This window comes from Pongo abelii, chromosome 16, assembly GCF_028885655.2.
Source record: "Pongo abelii isolate AG06213 chromosome 16, NHGRI_mPonAbe1-v2.0_pri, whole genome shotgun sequence".
NCBI classification, from domain to species: Eukaryota; Metazoa; Chordata; class Mammalia; order Primates; family Hominidae; genus Pongo; species Pongo abelii.
The window spans coordinates 81,659,772-81,687,422 of record NC_072001.2 but is presented as its reverse complement, the minus strand read 5'-3'; the positions used below and the strand labels follow the sequence as shown (position 1 = coordinate 81,687,422).

General features: G+C 44.6%; 1 protein-coding gene across 12 annotated transcripts; it reads left to right on the top strand.

Annotated features, from left to right (window-relative positions):
- The first annotated feature begins 11,002 nt into the window (after positions 1–11,002).
- On the top strand, positions 11,003–27,563 carry SKIC8 (SKI8 subunit of superkiller complex). 12 transcript variants are annotated; one of them, XM_063716255.1, is made up of 13 exons: positions 11,205–11,230; positions 12,369–12,388; positions 14,784–14,906; positions 14,999–15,117; positions 15,819–15,846; positions 17,510–17,615; positions 18,000–18,172; positions 20,702–20,850; positions 21,090–21,183; positions 22,394–22,487; positions 24,656–24,748; positions 25,451–25,529; positions 27,277–27,563. In XM_063716255.1, the coding sequence occupies exons 4-13, from the start codon at positions 15,106–15,108 to the stop codon at positions 27,364–27,366; spliced, it is 918 nt and encodes a 305-aa protein (XP_063572325.1). In that variant the 5' UTR covers positions 11,205–11,230; positions 12,369–12,388; positions 14,784–14,906; positions 14,999–15,105; the 3' UTR covers positions 27,367–27,563. The 12 variants fall into 12 exon arrangements, with proteins under 12 accessions (XP_002825765.1, XP_009248344.1, XP_002825764.1 ...); XM_009250069.4 differs by lacking the exon at positions 14,784–14,906 and having other exon boundaries at positions 11,159–11,230; positions 15,067–15,117; XM_063716253.1 differs by lacking the exon at positions 12,369–12,388 and having other exon boundaries at positions 11,185–11,230.
- The last annotated feature ends 88 nt before the right edge of the window (positions 27,564–27,651 follow it).

Below are 27,651 nucleotides of genomic sequence, written 5' to 3'. Positions count from 1 at the left end.
ATAGCCCATGGGAGCTGTATTTACACTATGGAAATCAGCAAATGCTATAAGCCAGGTTTAGGGTTTTTCTCTGAAGAGCCTGTTGTTAAACACTTACCAGCACACCATGAACCCCTGATTCTCCTCCTTTTGCCCCTTTGAGACTCTCACCATCCAGGCAGACCCCCGGCTATAGTTTGAATGTGTCCCCCAAAGTTCGTGTGTTGGAAACTTAATCCCCAAAGTGACAGAGTTAGAGGTGGAACTTTTAAGAGCTGATTAGGCCATGAGGACTCCACCCTCATGAATGGATTCATGCTGTTATAGTGGGAGTGGGTTCCTTATAAAAGGACAAGGTCAGCCCCTCTTGCACTCTCTCTCTCTCTCTCTGTCTCTCCTCTCCTTCCCCCACCACCCTGTCTCTCCGTCTCCCTCCCTTGCCCTTCTGCCTTCTGCCATGGAATGACACAGTAAGAAGGGCCTTACAAGACACCAGTACCTTGATCTTGGACTTCCCAGCCTTCAGAACTGTGAGAAAAGAAATTTCTTTTCTTTCTAAATTACCCAGTCTTGGCCAGGCACAGTGGCTCACGCCCGTAATCCCAGCACTTTGGGAGGCCAAGGTGGGCAGATCATCTGAGGTCAGGAGTTCAAGATCAGCCTGGCCAACATGGTGAAACCCCATCTTTACTAAAAATACAAAAATTAGCTGGGTATGGTGGCCCACACCTGTAATTCCAGCTACTGGGGAAGCTGAGGCAGGAGAATCGCTTGAACCCGGGAGGCGGAGGTTGCAGTGAGCTGAGATCATACCACTGCACTCCAGCCTAGGAGACAGAATAATAATAAATAATAATAATAATAATAAATTACCCAGTCTCAGGTATTCTGTTATAGCAGCACAAAACTACTAAGACCCTACCTCCTTTTCCTTCGTCATCATGCTCACCTACCAATCTTTTCTATCTCTTTCATTGCAGACAGTGGCACTAGCTCACAGCTTCCATACCCAATTCCTGCCACCCTTCAGAGGCTTACAGCCTCCTCCTGGCAGGCCCACCACCCTGGCCTCCTTGGCTCACCCTCCTACACTCTCAAGTGCCTTGGCAGCCATCTTTTTCAGCCTGACTTTGCTGCCTCCTATGTGAGTAGGTAAATGCCAACGATGTCCAGAAAGTGATGGCATGAACCCGAACTACAGCAGAATTTCACACACAGCTGGGCTTCACGGTCCCTGTCCCCTCTCCACACATAGGACCTGATTCCCTGCGGTTGCACTTTGGGTCCCCGAGGGGTATGACTCAGTCCCCCAGTGTGGGGTGAGTCTACTCCTGGTTCCTGCCCAGTTTTGAAGGATGTGGGCACAGCGGAGGGGCTCAGGCCCTGGATTGGTCCATCCTGTCTCTGGTCCATGCCCACAGCCTGCTCAGAGCAGACAGTCAGGCTGCATGAGGACTCAGGGGGTCTGAGTTCTGCTCCCTACTCCACCACAGCTTTACCAGGTGCTCTGGATTAACCATGTGCTCTCCCTGTGCCAACTTTTCTATAAAATGGGGATACATAATTCCTAGACCTCTTATGTAGGGAGAATCAGAGGAGCTAGGGCTTTTCCGCTGGTAAGTCAATCTTGGTTGAAGATGGCTTAGAGTCCTGGTGAGAAAGAGTCACTGTGAGCTTTTTGAGGGCAGGGATTTCATCTAACTCCTTTGAGTGTCCCCAGCCTGGCCCCATAAAGGCCCAGTTGGTGGATGCTGGCAGAATAGCGAAGGACTGAAGGTGACCACCAACCGCTGGTCAGCAGCTGGTGAATAGAACTGAAACCCCACCCTGAACAGTTGCTGGGTGCAAAGAACTTAGTCCCCCAGGCCATGCTTGCAGGCTGCAGCCCCTTAGTCAGGTATGTGCAGAGGATGGGAGGCCTCAGCTGCTCCTGGGCAGGATGCTCTCTCCCCAGCTTCTTCCTTCTGCTGTAACTCCCTTGGGGATCTCACTTCCAGAACCTACAAGTGTGGTCTGGGAACCACACTTTTGAAAACCACTAGGGATTGAGGCCGTGGTGTTAAGAATTTTGTTTTCAAGATGAGGAAGTTGAGGTCTAAGATGCCTTTACAAGGGGTCCCATAATGATTCAAGAGCAGGAATTCACTGCCTCCGGAGTCTGGAGAAGCCAGGAGGGCAGGTACTTGCTACTCCATCAGCGGCGCCAGCCAAGTGGCCATGCGTAGGCAGTGACTGCCATCCTCTGGCCAGCCGTGGTAAAGCCCCTGGCTAGTGGCTCCACGGTGGTAGTCTTGTGTTCCCGACTGGGGACTGTCAGGGACCCTGATTACATGGTAGAAAGCCAGTTCCAGGAAGTTCCCTGATTCAGTATCCATGGACCAGCTGAAGAAAGGAGTGATGTGTCCCTGTGGGTTTGGATTTGAATCCAGACTCCCGCCTCTGGCCCCATAATTGTCCTGCCCTCACCCTCTCCATACCCCTTACCTTCCTGTGAGCTCCTGTTTCCCTGCTTTCCCTCCCTAATACTGTGGAATTATGAACAAAAAAATCAGCTACACCCAATTCAGCTTGGGTTTCTATCCTTACTCTGCCTTGCTGGCTGAATGACCCTGCAGAAGCCACTTCGCCTTTCTCAGGGTCAGTTTCCTTCTCTGTGTGAAACAGGGTGACTCCCTCCTCCGTAGCACTAGCGATAGTTATTTCTCAGGGCGTGGCCCTGTCCATACATCCACCATTGCAGCTCTCCCAGTATTTGAAACCAAAATTAAAATTTGAAGACATTAGTGTCTCCAAAGTGGAATGTGTATACCCCAGACAGTGAGCAAGACCGTCTGGAGTATGGAAAGAAAATATTAGATCTTCTGATATTTATTTTTATCTTGCCCCTCTTCTATTTTTATATTTGTTTTATAATGTACATAAATATTGTAGTAGTATAAATACATATATATTTATAAATAATGTACACATAGGAGAATGCATGGTGATAATTTTTTATTTTTAATTAATTTATTTTTTTTTTTGTGAGACAGGGTCTTGCTCTGTCACTCAGGCTGGAGTGCAGTGGCACCATCTCAGCTCACTGCAGCCTCTGCTTCCGGGCTTAATAGATCCTCCTACCTTAGCCTGCTGAGTGGCTGGGACCACAGGCATGTGCCACCCCACCTAGCTAACCTTTTTTACATTTTTGCAGGGAGGGGTTTCACCATGTTGCCCAGGCTAGTCTCAGACTTATGAGCTCAAGTGATCCACCTGCTTCGGCCTCCCAAAGTGCTGGCATTACAGGCATGAGCCACTGTGCCCAGCCAGTAATAAATTTTTAATAATAGGTACATGCGGTCACTGCTTTAGAAAAGAGGAGGCATAACTTTCTAGAAGTTTCCTTGTGAGGAAATGCTCAGAGTGGCTGATTGCTGGGTGAAGTCTGGAAGTTGCCCTGGCTATAAGCTTCAGAGATGTAAATACCCTTAGCCATCTGGCAAGCTAGTGAGGAAAACAGACCTGGGGGCTTTCAGGGCCTTCCCTAACAGTGGGCTGTATGTTTGAGACATCCCAGAATGGCAATTGTAAGAGTAATCCTAGCTGGCATTTATTGAGTGTTTTCCTTGTGCCAGGCACCGTTCTAAGCATTTTACATATTTTAACTCTATTAATCCTCATATCAGCCCTAAAAGGAAAGTTCTAGTATTATCCTTATTTTAGTGATATCCCAGTGGGGTTACATCATTTACCAGAGCCTTGGGTAGAGCAGCCAAGATTGAGCCCAGGCATTCTGGCTCTAGAGGCCATGTTGTTTAACCCCTTTGTGCCAAAACTGGAAACAAAAAGGGCCTGGGGCCTGTCTGGTGGGGCATGGAGGAGAGAAGGAGGTGCTGCTTGATGAAAGCGGGGAAGCTTGTGGGGCAGAGTGAGGGTGGCATCTGTAGAAGGAGAGGGGCACCACATGAGACACTGTGGCCCGCAGGAGGGGAGGGAAGAGGGGGACCAGGAAGAAGGAGAGTCGGGTGTCAGCTGTGGGGGCCAGAGAGGAAACCTGGGATAAACATCAGAAAGGGCAGGTGGGGTCCCTGACATCAGACTTTGCCAGCTGGGGTTCTGAGGTGAACCTTGAGAGCTCTACACAGGGCAGATGTGGCCCATGGACCTCCCTCTCCTTCTCCCTGTGCTGAGCAGAGAGCAGGACTTTTGCCTGCACCCCACTCCAGACCTGCTGATTCATGTCTTTCCCGGGAAGTCAAGTAAGGCTTCCCGGAACTGGGGCGGAAGCAGCTCTTCCTCCCAAGGAGGTAGTGAGCTCCCTGTCCCTGGAGGTATTCAAACAGAGGCTGGACGATCCCATGGTGGGGTTGTATAGAGGGAGAGAGGTATGAGATAGATCTGTGAGGTTCTTCTTCGTTCAGAAATGCTTGGACCTGTGACTCTGAATGGAAAGGAGAAGTATAGGGGTAAGTCCTGGGACACTGTGGCCTAGTATCATTCTGCCTGCTTGAGCCTCTCTGTGGGTTTGCTCTATGCAGGGCTAGTTGGAAAGGCAGTGAATGATTCTCAGGAAACAACTATGTCCCTGTGGGGCTGCAGCCTTAGAGGGGGCCTCCCAACCTTGGCCTCTTTATGAATTGTAGAGCTTTTCAGGGCAGGCCTTACATCTTGGAGCTACTTCATCATCAGCCTGGATGTTTACCTATCTCATTCTAAAATCTTTTCATTTCCTCCTGACCTGCAAGACCACAACTCTTATTAAAGATGTTTAAATGGCATATACAGTGGCAAGTCTCTCCAGATTTGCTTTACAATGGGCATTCCGCAGATCTGTGAACTTTGATAGGAAAATAATTATATCTTTATTTCCCTTAACCTCTAACTGGAATTTAATATCTTCTTTAATTATAAATGTATGCAATAAATCCATGAGTATTAGTAGTACCTGTGACTTTGTCACCAATACAAATCACAAATATTTTCGTATCACATTGCAGCTGTTGCAAGTAATTCTAAATATTGTTTATGCTCACTGCTACTTTAAAATTACAGAACAGGCTGGGAGCCATGGCTCATGCCTGTAATCCCAGCACTTTGGGAAACTGAAGTGGGCAGATCACCTGAGCCCAGGAGTTTGAGACTAGCCTGGGCAACATGGCAAAACCTTTTCTCTACCAAAAAAAAAAAAAAAAATTACAAAAATTAGCCGGGCATGGTGGCACATGCCTGTAGTCCCAGCTACTCGGGAGGCTGAAGTGGGAGGATCGCTTAAGCCTGGAAGACTGAGGCTGCAGTGAGCAGTGACTGCGCCACTGCACTCCAGCCTGGGCGACAGAGCGAGACCCTGTCTCAAAAATAAAATAACAGAAGATATTAGACATGCTGCACTAATAAAGCACATATACTACTGTTTCACAAATATTTTGCTAACTACTTTGATATAAGTGGTTTCCTTTGTAATCCTATGTGGTTTGTTCCTATGTACTTGAAAACATTATCCTGCCCCACCTGGCTGTTCCGTGATCTCATGACCTTTGAGTGGGAACTCAGACTCAGGAGGGCTGCTGCCAGCACTGGCCCAAATGACTTCGGTGGTTTTTACAGCACGCTGGAGAGAACCTGAGAGGATTCCCTGGCAGGAATTTGGGGATTATCTGGGTGATGCATCAATGATTACAATTTTGTTTTTACCAGTTTTGCTAAGCAGCAGCAATAGCAGAAGTGATTAAGAAAAATGAAAGAAAAAATGCAAAAAGAGAATAGGCATAGATGGTGGTAGCTGCTTTCTTGATGTTGATACTGAGGGCCAAGCTTTCCACCACCCCCTTGTAGTTGCAGAAAGCCTCAGATGTAATGGTAGTGTTATGGGATCTTTGGACGGGTATGGGGGGTATTGATTTTCTTCCCGGGAGCGCCTTTGCCCGAGTTCTTGTCCTGTGTCCAGGAATAATGAGGTACTCGAAGAACTTACTGAGTGTTAAGCAGCTCAGAGAAGACCTGCAGTGGGTAGCTCCTCTGAGCAAGTCATCCCATGGAGTGTTCAGCTCTCAGCAGACAGGAGGCCTGGATAGGGTAGCTCCCCTCTGCCCACTGGTTATCCTGCCACCTGCTGCTCTCAGCAGAAAGAAGACCCAACCCTGGAGAGGGGAGCTGCTCTCAGCAAAGAGAAGACCTCACCCTGTAGAGGCAGGCTGCTCTCAGCAGAGAGAAGACCCAACCCTGGAGAGGGGGGCTGCTCTAGGGGATCCTGGCAGGGGGTGCTCCTGGAGAAGGAGGCTGTTCTGGGGGATCCTCTCCTCATTTGGAAGTCTCTACAGGAGAAGGGGGGCCTCCTCTCCGCAGGTCCTTTGAAAGTCTCTGCAGGTCTCTGCAGCTCTGGCAGAGACGGTAGCTCCTTTCTACAGCTACTCTTCCCGCAGTCTCTCCGTCCTCTCCTGTAGTTTGGCTGAGCCCAGGGCTTTTATGGACCTCAGAAGGGAGGAAGTGTGTGCTGACTGGCCCATGGGCGGCCATGGGCGAGCCTGGAGGAGGCACCACAAGCTCCCACTCAGGTCTGTGGGACTGGCAGCCTGGCCCCCAGTCTCCAGTCCCTCCCTGACCTGAAGGTGGGGCCTTACTGGAGACCCACTCCCTTCTGCCCAGGAATTAATCTGCCTCCTACTGTCATTCATGGCCCCTGGGGCTTGGCCCCAAGCCCTGCTCCAAGAGCAGAGCAGGGGCGGCAGCAGAGAGAGGCCAGGCAGCAGGAACAGACACCCCCTCGCGACGGGGGACGGTGGGGTCCTTTCTGGGGTCCACGAGGGTGCAGGCTGCAGAGACCCTCTGGGTCCTGCACCTAGGAGGGCAGATCTTGCCTGCTCCCAGTCCCCTCCAAGAGCACCGGGAGGCTCGGATCCACAGCCGCGGTTTGGGCAGTTGTAGCCCCGCCCAGGAAAGTGGGGACCCTGCCTGCTCCGTAAAGCAGGAGGCCTGGGTCTGCAGCTGCGTTTGGGCGGCTGCAGCAGCACCTGGGGAGCTGTCCCCAACTCAGAAGGGGGAGGCATCCACCAGCATGCAGCCCCAGCTGTGCCTCCCTGCCGCAGCCCGGTGATGGCAGCAGCTACTGCATCAATAGTGTAAACATTGGCCGGGCGCGGTGGCTCACGCCTGTAATCCCAGCACTTTAGGAGGCCAAGGCGGGTGGATCACGAGGTCAGGAGATCGAGACCATCCTGGCTAACACAGCAAAACCCCGTCTCTACTAAAAAAAATACAAAAGAAAATTAGCCGGGCGTGGTCGCGGGCGCCTGCAGTCCCAGCTACTCAGGAGGCTGAGGCAGGAGAATGGCGTGAACCCAGGAGGCGGAGCTTGCAGTGAGCCGGGATCGCGTCACTGCACTCCAGCCTGGGCGACAGAGCGAGACTCGGTCTCAAAATAAAATTTAAAAAAAAGTGTAAACATTTTGAACTGTATGCATTATTATATCAAGGACTAGTATATCTTGCATGAATGCTCTCTTTTGTGTCTAGGTATTCTAAACACTCTTAATGTGAAAATGAAGTGCATGTAGCAAAAACCTTTTATTATATGAAACTTTACAACACTTGTGAAAAAAATTAAATTTGGTTTGTGCACAGTGTAACGTTTCTCCAGATATTGTCCAAAATTACACACGCACAAACCGTTCACCCTAATTAGGCGTTGGCCTCAACCTAAACATCTGGGACTGTTATCTATTAAACTGCTGCCAGAATCTTACATCCAGTTACCTCCACTTTCTAGAACATATTCTCTAATAATGCTATAGAAACCAATTTCTACTCCATACGGACGTTTTTTTGCAACAGCAATTAAAATTTTTTCTTCCAAAAAAACCCCGTTGTTCTGAGACAGGATTCATAGGTTTCATCAGATGCCTGAGACGTCCACAGTGTAAAAAAGGCCAATTATTCTAGCTTTATAGTTCCAGTGCTTAAGGTCATGCCAGTGATCCCATATGCCTGGCCTTCTGCGGGGGATGGAGTGAAAGTAGGTACTTAATACATCCTTTTTGAATGAATGGTTTGGAGTTCTTTCATAATTATAGAATTATAAAGCTGGAAAGTCTTTAGAAAGTCTTTATTACAATGATTTTCAAAGTGTTTGGCCATGACTCATAGCAAGAAATGGATTTTCATTTGTGACCCAGTAACCGCATGGGTGAAATAGTTTTTATAAAACATAATGTAACTTTACTATGTATGATGCACTCTTATATCTTCTATTCTACTTCTTTCTTAATGTATTCCATTTCTCTTTTTTGAGATGATTAATTGAATTTTTATCCAAAACGACTGGCTTCAATTGAAAATTATTAGTAGCAGATTTGGGAGCAAGTAAACAGAAATGGAAAGCCTTAGTATTTGGCTTAATTATTCTAAAAGCACACTGATCACATTTATGCTTTTTAATTTTAAATTTTAATTAAATTTTAAGTTAAAAGGCATAAATGTGATCAGTGTGCTTTTAGAATAATTTGAAGGTGGGGTATTTAAAGTTAATGTGTAGAAAAGAAAAAAACCTTACATAACCCCAGATCACACAAATTAAAATTCACTTAGTCATACAGTTGTGAGCACTTTTGACAGCCAAAATTTCACCATTCTTAAAGTAGGAGTCTTTCATATTCAAAAGCTAAAAGTTAGCGTGCAGATGGCCCAATTATCTTGGTGTGGGAGAGGTTACATAATAATCTATTTCCAAAACCCACAAAAACCCGTAAATGTCACCAACAAAAACAAAGCAGCAGATTGGCCAAAACTAAGGCAACTGGTTATACAGGAAGGCAGCAGGTCACTCATTTAACTGCTAAAAGCCATTGCTTTGTAGTACTAATGTTAATTCCTTTCCGCACTTCAGGAACCCACATCCCAGCCATTGCAGGGTCAGTTTCTGTGTATTTAGCTCTGTGGAATGTGCCCGAACACCAGTCAGCACTTAAGTCAATCTAAAGAGAATTCCCTCCAGTTTGAAAATCAGCTCACTGGCTTCATGATATAATTTGTACATTCTTCCTTAGCTTCAGGGGCACATGCCTGCCCCCTGGTCCAATAGATCCAGAATGGTTACAAGGATATCTTGACTTACAGGAGATGCCGCATAAGAATTTTGACAATTCAGTCTTGAAGTCTGCTCACTTTGACCCAAACTTTTTAAGCCAGTGACATGTAGAGGGTCCACCTGGGCTGGATGAAATTTCTATGGACAGAGATGTCACAGAGCTGGGAAGGAGAGAAATAGCTCTCCAGTCAATGTGAGTGAGAAAAATTAGTCATATCACTCTGAAACATGTGAACTTGAGAGTTAAGGATGCTGGCATGCAGGGAAGTCATGTGTGCAGCAGAAGAGCTGCAGGATGTCTTCTCTTTTGTGTTAATGTGAGATTACCGAGGTCAAGAGAACAGGTCCTGGGAGATGTGGGTGTATTTGCCAATTTCTGGCCACACATAGCCTCCTCAAAAAGCCCCCAAAGATGGCCAGGTGCAGTGGCTCATGCCTGTAATCCCAGCAACTTGGGAGGCAGAGGTGGATGGAGCACCTGAGGTCAGGAGTTTGAGGCCAGCCTGGCCAACATGGTGAAACCCCGTCTCTACTAAAAAAAAAAAATACAAAAAAAAATTAGCCGGGTGTGGTCACGGGCGCCTGTAGTCCCAGCTACTGGGGAGGCTGAGGCAGGAGAATCACTTGAACCCAGGAAGCAGAAGTTGTAGTGAGCCGAGATTGCCCCACTGCACTCCAGCCTGGGTGACACAGCAAGACTCCGTCTCAAAAGAAAAAAAAAGCCCCCAAAGATGAACTTCACCTAGTTGTAAGTGGTCTAATAGTCCTCCGTCTCAATATACATATATATTTGAACTTCAAAACTAGTTTTTTCGAAAAATATTTTTTGGAGCCGGGGTCTCACTCTGTCACCCAGGCTAGAGTGCAGTAGCCCAGTCATAGCTCACTGCAGCCTCAAACTCCTGGGCTCAAGTGATCCTCACTTCTGCCTCCTGAGTAGCTAGGTCTACACGTGCACACCACTGCGTCTGTAACTTTAAAATTTTTTGTAGAGATTGGGTCTCACCATGTTGCCCATACTGGTCTTGAAATCATGGCCAGAAGCAATCCTCCCACCTTGGCCTCCCAAAGTGCTGGGATTACAGGAGTGAGCCACTACATCTAAGCCACAGGGCGGCCTCCATAATGGGGCATAAGCCTCTTCCCATCTTTTTGTTGTTGTTGTTATTCGAGACAGTCTCACTCTGTTGCCCAGGCTGGAGTGCAGTGGTGTGATCTAGGCTCACTGCAACTTCTGCCTCCCGGGTTCAAGCGATTCTCCTGCCTCAGCCTCCCAAGTAGCTGGGATTACAGGCACATGCCACCACACCCGGCTAATTTTGTTTTTGTTTCTGTTTTTTTTTTTTTTTTTACTTGAGACGGGGTTTCACCATGTTGGCCTGGTTGATTTCAAACTCCTTACCTCAAGTGATCCACCCACCTCCGACTCCCAAAACGCTGGGATTACAGGCATGAGCCACCACACCCGGCCCCATCTCTTTTTTTTTTTGAGACGGGGTCTAGCTTTGCCCCCCAGGCTGGAGTGCAGTGGCGTCATCACGGCTCAATGTAGCCTCAACCTCCAGGGCTTAAGTGATCCTCCTGCCTCAGCCTCCCAAGTAACTGGAACTACAGGCATGTGCTAATTTTTTTTTTATTTTTAGTAGACACGAGGTCTCTCGCTATGTTGCCCAAGCTGGTCTGGAAATCCTGAGCTCAAGCGATCCTCTCACCTCCGCTCCCAAAGTGCTGGGATTACAGGCGGAGCCACTCTGCCTGGCCCTCAAAAAAAAAAAAAAGTCAGTGACAACCTATTAAACTGATATCTGTCACCCTAATGGGTCATGACTAGCAGTTTGAAAGACAAAGCTCGATTTCACTGAATTTATTTTAGCAACAGAAGTTATTAGCTTAATGAAATTGCAACACAAACCCCTACACCTGCAGTTGCCGGAAGCTAAACTTCTGCGCTTCCGGAAGCAAATTTCCAACTACCACGCCTCTGGAAGCAGGACCTGGCTTCCTCCCTCCTGTCTCCGCCCACCCCCCTCGGCGTCTGCCCCACGCCCGGCATAGCGACGGCAAGGGGCGCTGCGGAGTGCTCCCAGCCGTGAGGGCGGGGCCGGCGCGATGCCCCGCCCCTTCGTTAGCTCATCTTTGCGCGTCGCAGTCGCGCGGAGCCCGGCTTCCGACGTGCATCCTGGCAGTGCGGTGGTGAGTTGGAGCGCAGGGCCGTTGGGGATGGTGGTCATTAGGGCCGTTTACGGTCCAGACCACAGGGCGGGTGAGTGAGGTTGGACCCGAGGCTGCCTGTCAGCAGGTCCGTTCAGGGATGCTCCAGGCCCTGGGGCCTGAGGTTGGCTTCCATGACTCCATTTGCCCTGGCTGTCCCTCGGTGTACGTGGCCTGAGGGGAGTGGGGGAGGCCCTTGGGTGGCCTCCTTTTGCGTCCTGAGAATGTTCTGGGCAGTATCGAGATTAGGGCTGGTTTCTCTGCGGAGGAGATCATTTATCCGTAGGTGGGAGGACTGTATTAACCGAAGTTTTCTAGTAGTGGGCCACGCTGTCTTAGGTAGCGTGCTGGACAGATATAGACATCACTGGACGGGTACAAACAGAGGCTGGGTTCGCTTTACGCCAAGTACCGTGCAATACTGTGGGCTGTTGACTTTCCTGAGTAGTTTCATAGAGGCATCTGTAGTGTTCCTTGGAAACACTGAGTCAGTGATGAATTCTGCCTGGGAAATTTAGGGAAAAGTTTCCCAGAGAGAGAAGATGGCAAGAGAGGGCTAAGGTCTAAAGTCTCTTAGCTCTGACCTTCATAAGACCCGGAAGTAAGAGGTAGTGTATCTTGGTAGCCTATACTATAGCTTGTATCCACTTTTTAGTGTCCCTTGGGGAAGCTTCCTTAACCGCTTCTAAGCCTCCATTTTCTTACTAGAAAAGTGGAACTGATAAGAAGAAAATAGTAGTTCCCCCCTTATCTGCGGGGGTGTACGTTCCAGTGGATGTCTGAAATCTTGGATAGTGAAGGACCCTGACTGACTTACCGTGGTTTGACTTACAATTTTTCAACTTTACATAGGTTTATTGGGAAGTAACCCCATTGTAAGTTGAGGAGCATCTATACTGTGTTTTTTCTCATACAGGTTACACATACGTACCTATGATTACTTAGTTTAATTCATAAATTAGGCACAATAAGAGAATAACAACAATAATAATAAAATAGAATTATAACAGTGTAATAAAATGTATGTGAATGTGGTCTCTCTTAAAATATCTTACGGCACTCTACTCACCTATTTTTGGACTACGGTTGACCTCTGGAACTGTGGAAATCAAAACCTCAGCTAAAGAACTACTGTACCTAGTAAGTGGGGTTATGAGGTTTCAGTGAGCTAATCTTTGTGTATTACTTAAAATAGGACCAGATTCATTGTACATCCTCAAATGTGCACTCATTGATAGAATCACACCCTTGTCTTTTGGAGCCCGGGTTTTTGGAAGCTGGCTTACCGCAAGCCTTCCTCCTTTTTTTGTTTCTATCCATTGCCAAATGTGAGGCCCAGAATGACAGGGAAGAGGACAAGCCTGTGCTTCAGCAGGCAGAAGGCTGTGCTGAAGCAGAGGTTGAATACCATTCCCATTAGCCAAACTGGCTTGAGCGCTTTCCTGTCTTTCCTACCCTGGGCAGAAAGAACCCCGTTCATGGGTCACAAATGAATAAAACACTACCAACCTGTCTGTAATCCCAGCACTTTGGAAGGCCAAGACAAGAGGATCATTTGAGGCCGGGCGTTCGATACCAGCCTGGGCAACATAATGAGAACTTGTCTTTACAAAACCAAAACAAAACACTACCAATTTGCGATCTTCATAGGCAAGGATTAGTTATAAATTGTTTGTTTGTTTGATTTCCTGTTATTGGAAAACCTTCGGCACCTTTTTGGGCTGGCAGATTTAAAGAAAGTAACCTGAACCTGGATGCCTTAACTGTGTGGTCCCTTAAACTGCCAATGGGTAGAATTGTGAGGGCCGTGAACTTGGATGAGAGGAAAAATTGCATCTTTATGTTTCCTAACCTCCAACTGAAATTTAGCATTTTCTTCCACTGTGAATGTAGGCAACAAATCACATTATTAGCAGTGCGACTTTGCTATGAATATGAATTATAGATATTTTCATATCATGATATTGTGTAAGCTCATTACAACTTTGAAATTATGGTAGTTACTAAATTTGCTTCTAGATCACATATATAATGTGTCAGTAAAGAAGCACATATGTTTTTGTATTTTGATAAAATTTTAGCATATAGTCTATCCTCATTATTAGTGGATTCTGTATTTATGAATTCACCTACTCACTAAAATTTATCTGTAGCCCTCAAATTAATACTTACAATGCTTTTGTGGTCTTTGGAAGACATGACATTTTTTCACATGTGAAAAATTTTAGTCACCTGATGCACATGTTCTCAACTGAAGTCCAACAGGGTGACACTGCCTTCTTGTCAACTCTCATATTGTAAGCAAATGTCATTTTTGCAGTCTTTGGTGCTACGTTTTTCTCATCTTTGTGCTTTTTGTCGTCGGTGATTCCACTGTTTGAGATAGCCCCCAAGCATAGTGCTGAAGTGCTTCTAAATGCAAGAAGACTGTGATTTGTCTTATGGAGAAAATATGTGTGTTAGATAAGGTTTGTTTAGGCATGAGTTCAATATTAATGAATTACTAATGTATATTCAGTAAGTGCCTTTTAACATAAACACACATAAAACATGATTATGTATTGATTGGTTGACAAGAATGTGCCCAGAGGCTTTCAGGAACCTGTTTCCCCAAGGAACAGTGGTTCTCTATTGGATAATTTAGTGTCTGTAGCGACTTCATAGAACATAATTGTTGTGAATAATGAGAACCTACTGTAATTGGTTTCGTTTCTAAACCTGTGTATTTTCTGTAAAGACATCCTGAGCCTGAGTCTGGTGGCCCATACCTGTAATCCCAGCACTTTGGGAGGCCAAGACAGGAGGATTGCTTGAGCCCAGGAGTTCAAGACCAGCCTAGGCAACATAGGGAGACCCCATATCTACAAAAAATAAAATATCCAGACATGTTGGCACGCACCTGTAGTCCCGGCCACTAGGGGGCTGAGGTGGGAGGAAGACTTGGCCTGGGAGGTTGAAGCTGCATTGAGCCATGATTGTGCCACTGCACTCCAGTCTGGGTGACGGAGCAAGACCCTATCTCGAAAAAAAAAAGTCCGCTAAAGGGGATCTTTGGCACACACAAAGAAATAAGAACCATTAGCCCTTAATGTAGCCTGAGAAATTAGATCTATCCTTTTTTTTTTTTTTTTTTTTTTTTTTTGAGATGGAGTCTTGCTCTGTCACCCAGGCTGGAGTGCAGTGGCACGCTCTCAGCTCACTGCAACCTCCGCTGCCTAGGTTCAAGTGATTCTCCTGCCTCAGCCTCCTGAGTAGCTGGGACTACAGGTGTGTGCCACTACACCCAGCTAATTTTTGTATTTTTAGTAGAGACGCAGTTTCACCATGTCGGCCAGGATGTTCTCAATCTCTTGACACATGTCTCCCTCCAGCCTCTGCACTTATTTACCTGCCTATTGGCTCTTAAAGGCCTTTTTGGTTGAGACCTTTGCATGTAAAATAAGAACTTTGCCATCTTTGGATTCCCCCGTGTTTATTTGTTTTTAATAAATAATATTTAACATTAAAAGGAGCTGTGGTTTTTTTCTCTCTAAAGAGCAGGAAAGGACAGAGACTGGTCACTCTCTGCAGTCACACTTGAGATGAAGAAACCATGGGATAGGATTAGGTGTTAGTTGAGTCCCCGGGTTCAGAGGAAGAAAGAAGACCATACCACCTGGTAGGGAGTGTGAAGGGGGTTCCAGGGACTGATCCATAGAAGGGTGTCAGAACAACTTCATAATAAAGAGTTGCCTTATTTTCTTGGTCAAGGGGAACTTCCTGTATGCCTTCTATCCTGATGACACCCCCTCACTGAAATCCTGGTGTTGTTTCCACAGAGCTGTCTGGCCTTTTGTCCTTGATCCTTGGTTAAGGAAATGACCAACCAGGTAAGGCCTGTGTTGAAGGGAAGAACATCAGTTGGTCTCTTTGCCAAGTTCAAGTCCAGTAGGTTTTCTGGATGTGTAGTCAAGAAACTAGCATCTCATTCTTGCCCTGCTCCTAAAGAGCTGGGTGACCCTGGGTACCTAGTCACCACAGTGTTAGGTGGGACTAGTGAAATGCAAATACTGAGAGGAGGATTGGTTCATCCAAGTCTTTACCACAATTTAGTGAGTAATAGAAGAAGCTTAAAAGATGTTGTACAAAAAAAAAAACAAAAAAGATCAGAATAAGAGATAGAACAGGAGAAACATATCTTTGTAATAAGATTAGGGACAAAGTTAATAGACTGTTAGGCAGGCTGTGTGTTCTTATGCAGCTGCAAAATTTAAGCTACAAACTGGACTCTGAGCTTCCTTGGTGATCAGAACAGAAAAAGAAAACATAATTTATTGGTCTCTTGTTGGGTGAGTGTGGGTAGTAGGAAGGAGGGGAGAGTGTCAGTTTCTTTAAGAATTTTTTTCTGATATGACTGTACAAATCTTGCATGAATGGGAATCAAGGAGCTTGCAGGATGGCCAGGTTGACAGCAGAGGAAGTAACTAACACTGTAGTGACTCTATCTACTTGGGGAGGAGTGCTTTCTGGAGGCAATGTGAGACATCTGAAATCTGACCATGGGTTTAACGTGGCTTCTGTTCTTTTTTAGTACGGTATTCTCTTCAAACAAGAGCAAGGTAAGTAGCCTGCCTGTTTAAACAATTCATCTGTGAAAAAAACTGTGTTGTCCCTGGTTTAAGACTTTTGTCATGCTGACCAGACATGCAGTTTTCAAGTATACTCACTTTGCAGAAGAATTGGCAGCTGAAAACAAATACTCTTAAAAAACAAACAACAACAATAAAAACCTGAACAACCAACTAAAAAAAAAAGCAGTCATCACGATAGGTTGGAGAATTCCAGGCTGAGGAAAATTTTCCCACCTGAGGAAGACATGACCAAGCTTCCCAGATGCTGAGGTGGAAGAAGGAAATGCTTTGAGCCTCAAAACTCTGTTAATGCCGGCTCACCTAGGGAGGTGAACGTGAGCCTTTTTCTGAACTCAGAACTTGCTTTGGCCCTTAATGAAAGTGAAGCCTATAATAGTGAAATGAGTTTCTCTTGAGGCCACTGAGTGCATGGGGAGGGCTGGGAGCTCTGTAGCAGTGGCAGTGGCAGGGATGGGAGAGCAGGCGGCAGGTCAGAGTGGGCTGGGATTGTAGCTGACCAGTGGTACAGAGCTTTGTACCCAAAAAGGAGCCATGTTTGTGCATGGACTACTCACCCATCTCATTTCTTCACTATAGCCTCAATGAGTTTGAGAAGGCCTAAGGAATTTGTGGAATGCCTAATAAAAGCTCTTCCTCTCTAAGTAGGTGACATGGAGGTAGTTTGACGTTTAAGCCAAAAGCATCATCCAGGTTAGCTAGTGTAAGTAACTAGTAGGCTAATCGGGCATGCCAGTCAACTATCTTATATGTAGCTATTGTCATCCAGGTGGCAAGTTAGCAGGCTTGAGTTAGGTGAGGTTTGAAATAGAAGCCACAACTCTGTCTGTGGTGTTCAGCTGTTTTAGGTTTAATGCCTTTATAGTCATATTTTGGGAAGGTATCGCTGGAGAATTGTTGTCAGGCAGGGGTAAAGCCTCCATGTGCACTCGTCACATTTTTACATCCACACCGGGTCTGCACATACAACAGTGTGGCCTACCAAATATGCAGCTTACAGACTTAGACTTAAGGTAGACTTCAATTAATAGAGATTGGATTTGAATGCTAGCACCTCTCATTCCTTGTCTATAAAATGAGGATATTGATAGTACCCACTTCATAGGATTGTTGTAATGTAATAATTGGCCCATTAACCATAATAAAGATACTTGTGGGGAAAGGCAACTTAATATATGGAGGCTATAGTAGGTATTTTCTTTTAGATCTATGCTGTTTAGAATGGAACTGCCTGCTTGTTTCCAAAGATCTTTTTGGAGTATCGGTTACCAGGTTTAGGTCTTTTCTTGGTAGGAGGGGGTCTTCCCCACTGGTTTTACTTTTTTTTAGCCAAGTGATAGCCATTGTAGACTCCTGTATACCAGATAGCATGCTAAAAGAAAGGACACTGGATTTAGAGTCTAAAGTACCACCTTCCTGCCTGGTAAACATGAGATTTAGGGCAAGTAGCTTCTTCAGAACCTCCAGTTTTCATATGTGGCCCCAAAATTTCAATAAAAGCTGTATAGGAAAGCACTTTGTAAAATAGTAAAGCAAATACAAATAAATGTTACCTCACAATTGTTGAGCAGTATTTCAGCTTCATTAAGTCGTATGCAAGAAAACTTTATAAATGAAGCACTTTCCATTCTAGCCCATGACGATGCCATTTGGTCAGTTGCTTGGGGGACAAACAAGAAGGAAAACTCTGAGACAGTGGTCACAGGCTCCCTAGATGACCTGGTGAAGGTCTGGAAATGGTGAGTGCCTCTCCCCTAACATACAGCCTTGGAAAATTGGGGGCTGAGGTTTTGCTTCTGAACTCTCCAGTTGCAGTCCGGGAAATACTTTTTTCTAGGCAAGAAAGCAATAGCAATATGGTGGTATAAAACAGCAGCTTATTTTTCCCACTTGTTTTCCTGTTACTCTGTATTAAAGCCCTAAAGTTAAAAAAAAAAAAAATCTTAAAGAAAGTCCTACATTTAAAACTTGGCAGCATTTGGTGTTCTGTAGCTCATTAACTCTTCTCTGATTCTATATTTCATAGACCATTGGTATTGCGTAGTCACAGGGACCCAGAATTTCAGATGCCAGGTAAAGTGTGTTCTGTGTGAAGAAATCCATTTCTCTGTCCCCTGTTGAAGGCGTGATGAGAGGCTGGACCTACAGTGGAGTCTGGAGGGACATCAGCTGGGAGTGGTGTCTGTGGACATCAGCCACACCCTGCCCATTGCTGCATCCAGCTCTCTTGATGCTCATATTCGTCTTTGGGACTTGGAAAATGGCAAACAGATAAAGTCCATAGATGCAGGACCTGGTAAGAGTTTTACTTGTAGGGGCGATAATAGAGGTTCATGATTTATTTTCCAAAATCTTTAGGGATAAAATGTGTTTTACAGCTCAGAATTTTTTGGATTTGAAAGGAGTGATAATGGGTGCATGAACTGTATTTCACATAATACCCTCAGTGGGGCTGGAAACAGCACTCTAATGAAACACTAATACCTCTGCAACTAAACATGAGTGTTTACACTAAGGGAGATAAATAAAGGCTATAAATAGCCTTATGTCAATTCAGGTTAGATTTTGCTGCCAAATGAATTTTGGTAGTAAACCTGTGGAAAAAGCTTGTAGTTTCCAGAGCTTTTTGTATTTCAAAACTGCTGGTTTGGCATTGTTGACCTGTATTTTGTATTTTCCAGAGGTTCTCTATTTGCCATATTCTGAACTGATTCATTCACTGTCTTATGGAAGCCTAGAATGTAAAGCATGGGGTCCTTATAGATCTGTATCATGGTCATCTCTAGTAATTTTGATTAAAGGGTGTGATTCCTGGTATGTGATACATATGAAACTTTTAAGAAACATCAATTTTTTTGTTTTAAGTACTGTAGAACAGCATAATCTTGTCCATCAGCCTTGGTAAACATCATCTGAGATGATGGAAATTAATGATGTCATAGGCTGACTAATGTGGAGCAGCAGAGGACATTTCAGGATTCTTTTGAGCTTCACATTTACTTATAAATGGCTGCACAACATTCCCCAGCAGAACCTGCTCTGCCAGAATGGGTGGTAACCGTTAGAGGGTGCAGATAGCCTGGCATTTCTCTGGCACACCCCTTTGTGGGTTGATGATAGAAGAGCTGCTTAGGTGTTCCATGAACACAGTTCCCTTGATTGGTGCCCTGGATGGATTCGCCTCCCACCAGTTATGCTCAGTAGCCACTCTAGGCTGTTCCTGTATTGGAAAGAGTGATGGTCCCAGAGTTTTTAAAGAGGCTGGGTTGTCTGGAAACTGAGTGCATTTTCCCTCAGAAGCAATGTTTCTTGTCTGTAATTCTTACCACTGGAGCTCTTTTAAGAATATGCATGCCCAGTCCATATTTTGGATCCACTGAATCATAGTGTTCAGAGTATGTGGGATGGGATATGTATTTGGAAAAAGCTACCCAGACGCACCCTGACTCCCCCGATGGTTGTCGTTACATGTACCCTTACCCTGCTTACATTACTTACAGAGGACTTGGGTCCCCAAACTATCCTGCAAAGTCTATTAAGACTCTAATATATAAGCATGGTCTTAAGAAAAGAGGAAGAGACAGAACTGTTTCTACCTTTTCATCTTGGGTGCCTAAGCTTTCCCAGGGCTCATAATGCTGGTGTTATTCCATGCTAGTTGTAGCCCTGGGCACAAGGCAGCTGAAGAAACCAGTGCTGGATTGGTTCCAAGTAAAAGGATGGCGTATGTATCCAGCTCACTTTCCCTGATAAACAGTACCTTTTACTGGATATTCTCCAAGTGTGGCAAGGTTTTAAAGGTTACTGTTACGAAAGAAAAAGATAGAAGAGGCCAGGCGTGGTGGCTCACGCCTGTAATCCCAACACTTTGTGGGGCTTGAGGCGGGTGGATCACTTGAGGTCAGGAATTCAGGATCAGCCTGACCAACATGGTGAAACCCTGTCTACTAAAAAATACAAAAAATTAGCTGGACATGGTCGTGTGCACCTGTAGTCCCAGCTACTCGGGAAGCGGAGGCGAGAGAATAGCTTGAACTCGAGATTATGCCACCGTACTCCGGCCTAGGTGACAGAGCAAGACTCAATCTCAAAAAAAAGGAAAAAAAAAGGAAGAATGGAGTCTGAGAGTTGGGTTTATTTTCTTTTTGGATAAGACTCTGCATAAAACTAGACCAGGCCATTAAACAGCCAACAGTTATTTGGTCCAGTAACAAAAGCAAGCATTGCTATTGACAGCTAAAGAGCAGCTAAATTTATCTGAAGGTAAAACTCCTTGGATGAATTTGGGTCTAATGAATGTAGGGAAAATGGACACTTAGTTTCTACCTATCTTGAAAATATGCATGGAGAATCTGAACCACCACAAAGGAAGAGAAAAAGAGAAGAGAGACAATCCCCAGTCGTGGAGAAGTGAGGAAGTAGGAGGAAGCAAAGACCATGAGTGTACCAGTCTTTGTGTGGACATATGTTTTCATTAGGAGTAGAATTGCTGAGTATCATGGTAAGTGTTTGTTTTCACTTAAGAAACTGTCAAACTGGTTTTCAAAGTGGCTGTGCCGTTTTACATTCCCACCAGTGTATGAAGGTTCTGGTTTCTCCACATCCTTGCTAACACTTGATATTGTCCTATTTTTATTAAAAATTTAAGAAACCTTTAAACTAAATTTAAACTCGATAAAGAATTAGCATCTTTACAACATAATTTTCTGAATCAGGACACTGCTACTCCGATTTAAAAAGATGTGTCTTTTGGTAAAACTTTAGTTTGTAAAATTAAGGCCAAGTCTTTTCACACTGTATTTTTGTCCTTCTTTTTTCTGTTCAGTGGATGCCTGGACTTTGGCCTTTTCTCCTGATTCCCAGTATCTGGCCACAGGAACTCATGTCGGGAAAGTGAACATTTTTGGTGTGGAAAGTGGGAAAAAGGAATATTCTTTGGACACGAGAGGAAAATTCATTCTTAGTATTGCATATGTAAGGAAACATTGCTCTCTTTTCTCCTTCTGATTCTTTCAGTTTACCCTTCCAGCCTGTTGCAGTCCTTGCCACAGATTCTGCCTTGGTCTGGTCAGGCAGCTGCTGTCTCACTGGTGTGGTTTGCCAACTAGCCAGTTAGACCTGTAGACAGCAGGAGGTTTGCTTTGTGTTTGGTAGGGATAGCTTAACAACATGGAGTCTGAAAGTGCTAATTTTTCCATATGTTCTCTGAACAGAGTCCTGATGGGAAATACCTAGCCAGTGGAGCCATAGATGGAATCATCAATATTTTTGATATTGCAACTGGAAAACTTCTGCATACCCTGGAAGGTATATATCATCATCTTATTTTTACAAACTGGGTTATCAAATCACAAAGAAAGAATTATTCTTTAATTAAAATGCCATTAAATGGCAAATGGGCATTAGATTTACAAAATATCAATCTCAATTGGAAAACTGAAATGCCTCCAGGTTTTAGTCTTGTCACTATAGTTTTTTTTTTTTTTTCTTTTAGAGACAGGGTCTCGCTCCCAGGCTGGAGTGCAGTGGCGTGATCATAGCTCACTGTAGCCTTGAACTCCTGGGCTCAAGGGATCGTCCCACCTCAGCCTCCTGGGTAGCTGGGACTACAGGTGCACACCACGATGTCTGGCTAGTTTTTAAAATTTTTGAGGAGATGGGGTCTTGCTGTTTCCCAGACTGGTCTCTAACTCCTGGCTTCAAGATTTCTTCCCACTTTGGCCTCCCAAAGTGCTGGGATTACAGACATGAGCCACCATACCTGACCTGTCACTGTAGATTTAACCTAGACATACTAGTTCTTGTAACAGTGTTAAGTGCTTGTTTGGGTGAACAGACTTACTTTTTATTTATTATATCATAATCTATCACATTATGTATGTGTGTGTTAATATATATTTGCTATAGGAATGTCTCATTTCTGTCATTTTGGATTCTGATGAACTTTGTGATTGGAAACAACTTTTTGTTGATAATTTGAAGGTGGATGAAAGTATTGTGCCCACTGTCCACACTGGTGGCCTCTGGAAAGGAGGACTGGGTAGCTAAAGAACAGGGGTAGGTTGGAGGGAGACTTTATTATGCGTACTGTTGTGCTGTTTTGAATTCTAATCAAGTGAATTTATTACCTCCTCACATTGCTATAGTTTATCCTTTACACTATAATAAAGGATTTGATAGGGAAATCACATTTTAATTTGTTCAACCTTACAAATCAGGAGCAATGCATATATCCTTGTGTGGCCATATTTGTAGTAGAAAAGTTATTTAAAGCAATGTATGCTGAGGGCAGGGAAGGGAACTAAGGAGAAATGGCTCCAGGAGGAGATACTGGGGTTATGTGGGTGTTTTGAGAACATTAAGAGGAAAGGCCCAGTCAGAACTCTTGCTTTTCTGCCTGAAGCACCTGAGCATGTCAACTCAGTGGCTCGTAATCATTAAGAGGGGCATTGTCAGTGAGAAGCTGAGTGAGGCGGCAGTGGTTCACCAGATTAACAAGGGCCTTTATGAATTTCAGGCCATGCCATGCCCATTCGCTCCTTGACCTTTTCCCCGGATTCCCAGCTCCTTGTCACTGCTTCAGATGATGGCTACATCAAGATCTATGATGTGTAAGTTACCTGTCGAGATTAAAGGCATCTCCCTTACTACTGATGCCCATCTTGTCCCTTTATTGTTACAAGGAGCCCTAGGGAGGAGCCCTAGTAAAGACCTGTGCTCAAGTCACATCAGACACCTTGACTCCCCAGGCGGTCCTCCCCCATTCAGCGCCCATTTTTAGTGTGTGTCCTCAAGGGCTGCTTGGAGGAGGATGTGCATGGGTTCCCTGGTAGGATCAGATACTTGCTACTTTTTCTCAGGCAGCCTGATTTTTGTGAGCTTACTGATTTCAAATTCTTTGGGATAGGTAAGTAATATACAGGTGAGGAAATGGAGCCATGGGCTGGAGCTGGCCCCTGGGGACAGGAAAAGAATTAGAGCATCCATTTTCAAGGGTAGGGCTGTTCTGGCAGACATGCCTCTGCCCTAGTTAGGGAGCAGTCAGTTTATAAGCCGCCCCGCTACAGGTCTAGATGGGAGCGTTTTTGGTTTTGGCCCTTGACTGCGAGTATAGAAGCAAGTTAATCATCCTCTTTCATTCACAGCCATCATTGTAAATCTGTGCAGACCCCTATGTCTTCTTCTTTTCCCCCATCATTTTTAGTCCCGACTCCTATTCCCCACTGAGGTATCCCCTGTAATGTGTTGGATCTGTGTTCTTGATACTATGACTTGGTGCTATGGTCAGCTCTCCCTGCCAGGCATGCCTCTGGCTCATTGCTCCTGAACATGGTATTCTAATCCACTGCATGTACCTGTCACACTCCAACCCTAGCCATGGGTGCCAAGACCTCCTCCACCTGCATGTACTGCAACCCTGACCATCTGTGTGTGTCCTTTCAGGGGCCTGTGATAGTTGCTTGGGAGTTTAAACCTCACAGTAGGAACACTGCTCCTTCTAGCCCACTTCTGGTTAAAATACAGTTTTTTCTGGCAAAAGGTTATCAGCTAGACATAGAATTCTAACTGCAGTTTTTGGAATTGTAACTGAGTGAGGGTGCTATAGCCCAGAGGGGAAGATGTCTCTGTAGAGTTATACTTGCCTGTTAGTGGCAGAGGCAGTATAAATGCAGCAGTTCCTTACATTTGTGACTTTATGATTTCTATTGCCACTGTTTTATTGATCCTCCCAGCAACCAATGAGGTAGCAGCACAGATTAGTGTCCCCATTTTGCACATGAGAAACCCAAGCGGAGGTGGTTGATTTGCCCAAGGAGGTGGTACTGAATGAAGACCCAAGACTGTTTTTTTTCACCCAATATTGATGCATTATTATTAATTAAAGTCCGTAGTTTACATTAGGGTTTACTCTTTGTGTTATACATTCTACGAGTTTTGACAAAATGACGTGTAGCCACCACTAACTACAGTGTCACGCAGAATAGTTTCACTGCCCTAAAAATCTCCTGCTCTACCAAATCATCCCTTTCTCCTGCCTTGAGCCCCTGTCAACTACTGATCTTTTTACTAAGGCCCGGGACTTTTTACCCTCCCATGGTCCCACTGTATCCCACCTGCCCCCTGGCCCCTAACTGAGGTCCTCTCCACTCTGCTGAGGTCTGTGTTCCGGGGTAAAATTGCTGACCTCAGTTAGGTCTTATGGTGGTTCTGCCAGAGGTGGTTGGGTTTCATTTCTATTAAAAAAGTGAAAATAGCTGTTGTAATTAGACCTGTCTTGTTCTTGATTAGGTTTAAAATGGTCTCTCCAAGCTGCATCTGTCATAATGAATACATCTTGACGCTTTCCTTGGACTGGGAGCACTGGCCCCATACGGAAAGGCTGCTGGTGCAGGCAGGAGTCTGAACCCGCCCTTCTCCTCTCATATGGCTTCCTTGCCCCGTTGGTTCTCAATTTCCTCATCTTAGGGGTTGGCTTGCGAAGCCTCTATAGTGTGGTTCTTTGTTCATTTTGAGCTTCAGCTCTTTGCTTGTTAAGGATTTTATTCTTGGCCATTGGTGGCATCAACACATTATGAGTTAATGCTGCTATTAAAATTTGTCTCTAATGCATGAAGCTACTTCATTGAAAGAGGAATTTTTGATATAGTATTCATGGTCATTATAAGGATAGCAGATTTGGTCCAGCTTATATTGGCAGAGTTAATAATATACTTTCCACTTCAGTGATTATACTCTAGAAATTAACATCTCAATTTTGTTTGAACCTTTCCCATTTCAGACAACACGCCAATTTGGCTGGCACGCTGAGCGGCCATGCCTCCTGGGTGCTGAACGTTGCATTCTGTCCTGATGACACTCACTTTGTTTCCAGGTACTTAATGATTCTTAGCAGTTTCTAAAATGCTGGGGAGATGAGAGCAGTCTTCTTGTATAGATTGCCTTAACATTTAAAGATGTTTGACCCTTTTTTATTCAGTTAGCCTTTCTTTTCTGCAGTTCTTAAAATTTTTGTTTAGTGATGTTAGTTGACCTTAGCTGGAACAAAAGTCAACAAGTAATCCTTTTAAACAGTTAAACTCTTAGTTTTTTTCATTATAAATTGAGCCTTCTACCAAAGTGACTCTAAGGTAGACTTGTGTTCCAATGGTAACTTAAAATATGTAAATGTTTGTAAAATGTTGTTTATAGATCCCAGTGTTGGTCAGGCCTGGGATGGCCAAGACAGTTGGAAAGCAGGAGATGGACAACTTGAAGGCATTGCACAGTGCTTTAGAGGCCTCCTGCGAGCCTTGGTTTTGAAGCTTTAACAGGCCTCCCTCCCATCTGGAAATAGGTAGCTGTGTCTGAGACTCCTGGAGAACAATTAATATGAGGGCCAGGCAGATCACAATTTCAGGAAAATGGCTACCCTGTGAGGAGAGAAAGCCACCCAATGATGCTGATACCTGGCCATTTCCTGTACCGAGGCATGGGGTTGGGGGGTCTGAAGTTAGAAGAATGTAAGTCATCAAAGGATTTTTGGTCGAAGTCCTTCCAACTTCAAACCGATACTAATGTTCACTTTTTAAAATAGTTCGTCTGACAAAAGTGTAAAAGTTTGGGATGTTGGAACGAGGACTTGTGTTCACACCTTCTTTGATCACCAGGATCAGGTATGGCATTATTATTTCATCTTTAGATAGTTGGGGTTGTTTGACCATTGTACCAAAGAGGTTTTCTTTTTCTGACCTGGTTGCTTGAGCTGTGGATACCAGTAGATGCCTGGGCCTGAGCTGCTCTATCTGCTCAGTCATCCATGTAGCCAGAGTTCCTGTGCACAGTCTGGGGTGCAAAGGCTGGGATGTGCTGTCAGCCTAGCAACTCAGGAGGCATATCCCCACATAGGCTGGAAAACATGGTGTTAGCCCCACAGCCTTTAAATGCCATCTTTGGAAATTGCTGCAGCTGGTGTCTGGGGCCCTCTCCTGGGGGCTGCTGGGCCATGGCAGGCTCACCAAGGATCTTCCTCTTCAGGAGATTCCATTGCTTAAACACAGTCATCGCTTGTCATTTTTGGAACTGTCCAAAGTAGAGATGTGATTTTTTTTTTTAATATAGTAGAAGCTGGAAATTCATACAAGTTTTTTGGCTTTAGTGTTATTGATAACTTTTCAGTCTTTAAAAGGAAACTGTTCTCACAAGCATCTTTATCTTTGCCAAGGTGAATATGTGAAATAGTAAAGGTGTTCTAGTGCAATACTGCTGAGTCTTTCATGTGTGCTTGTATCCCCTGGGAACTTGGTTAAAATGCAGATGCTGCTTCACTAGGTCTGGCATAGGGCCTGGGATTCTGCATTTCTAACAGGCTCCCAGGTGAGGCCAAGGCTGCTGGTCCTAACCACACTGTAAGGTCTTGGGGAACTAAGCATAAAAAATAAAATGTCCATGGCAATATAATATTGGCTTTTAATATATTTTAAATATTTTTAGATGGTCCTATAGATTTCTCCTCTTTGAAATGGAACTTAAAGTTAACTAACATTGTTCATGCTTTTTTACTTTTCAACTTAAATTGTCCCAACAAAATTGAGGGGGTTGTATCTTGATATTCCACTTCTGGATTTCAGCATCTTACTCAGGGAGTAAGTCCTGGCTAGCTGTGTTTCCTTGTATGTATGGATCATTGAGGTGCTGTTTCAGAGGTTGGAGTGAAAGGCCATTATGCAGCCCAATCCCAACACTAAAATCAGAGTAGGGTGACAGGCTTACCACCCAGAATCACCTCCTAATAACCAGGAAGTTATTCCTGATTAGAGAAACTCCAACCACATCAATTCTGTCTGGGAAGGAGGTGTGAATCAGTTAATTTAACACATAGCAAATAAAAATCTATGGTCCACAATATCATGTTGTCTAGCTCCTGGGGACAGGCAGGCTCCACAGGCCACTAATAACAGAGTGAGAATTATTGACTGTGGGGGGCGGACACAAGGGGTCAGCTGAGGAGCGCAGTTTGTGATTTTCCCTATAGGCAGTGACTTCGGGGTAGTTGTGGGGCCTCTTTCTTCCTGGAAGCATAAATGTTGGTCTCTTATGGCTTCCATCTTCCTGGCATTAGGTTGCACCTCAGGATTCTGACTCTTTGAAAGGGCTGTAGATAATCTCGATTAGTACTGTATTTAAAAATGATTTTTTTTTTTTTTTTTTTTTTGGAGTATGGGAAGGGGCAGGAATGCTAATTAAAAGCAATAATGGAAGGTGCTTGGTTAAAGCCTCCATTCTCGCTGATTTAGAAAGTACAAGAACATCCTCATCTCAGTTTTGGTAGATTCAGAATAACGGGAAAATAAGGATGTTCATTTCATAAATATTATAAAGAATAAAGGCATTTGTAGAACTATTTTTTTTTTTAATTTACAGGTCTGGGGAGTAAAATACAATGGAAATGGTTCAAAAATTGTGTCTGTTGGAGATGACCAGGAAATTCACATCTATGATTGTCCAATTTAAACATCAAAGTCTCCAGGCTTATGCTGCAAAGAAAATGTACGGACTGATCATGACATTCCTTACCTTTTTAGGCTTGTTTAAAATAAATATAGCATTTATTGTAGCAAAGACTTAAATTTTGTAGATACAATATGAATCTTTTCATGTTTTACTGGAAATGCTGTTCATACTTTAACATAAAGCTTTCTTAATGCAAACACTAGTGTCCTTGAACATGCTTCTTTTTTCAGTTACCCTATTACCAGTGAAACAGTGAGAGGGATTGGCATTAAGAGCAAATCTCTG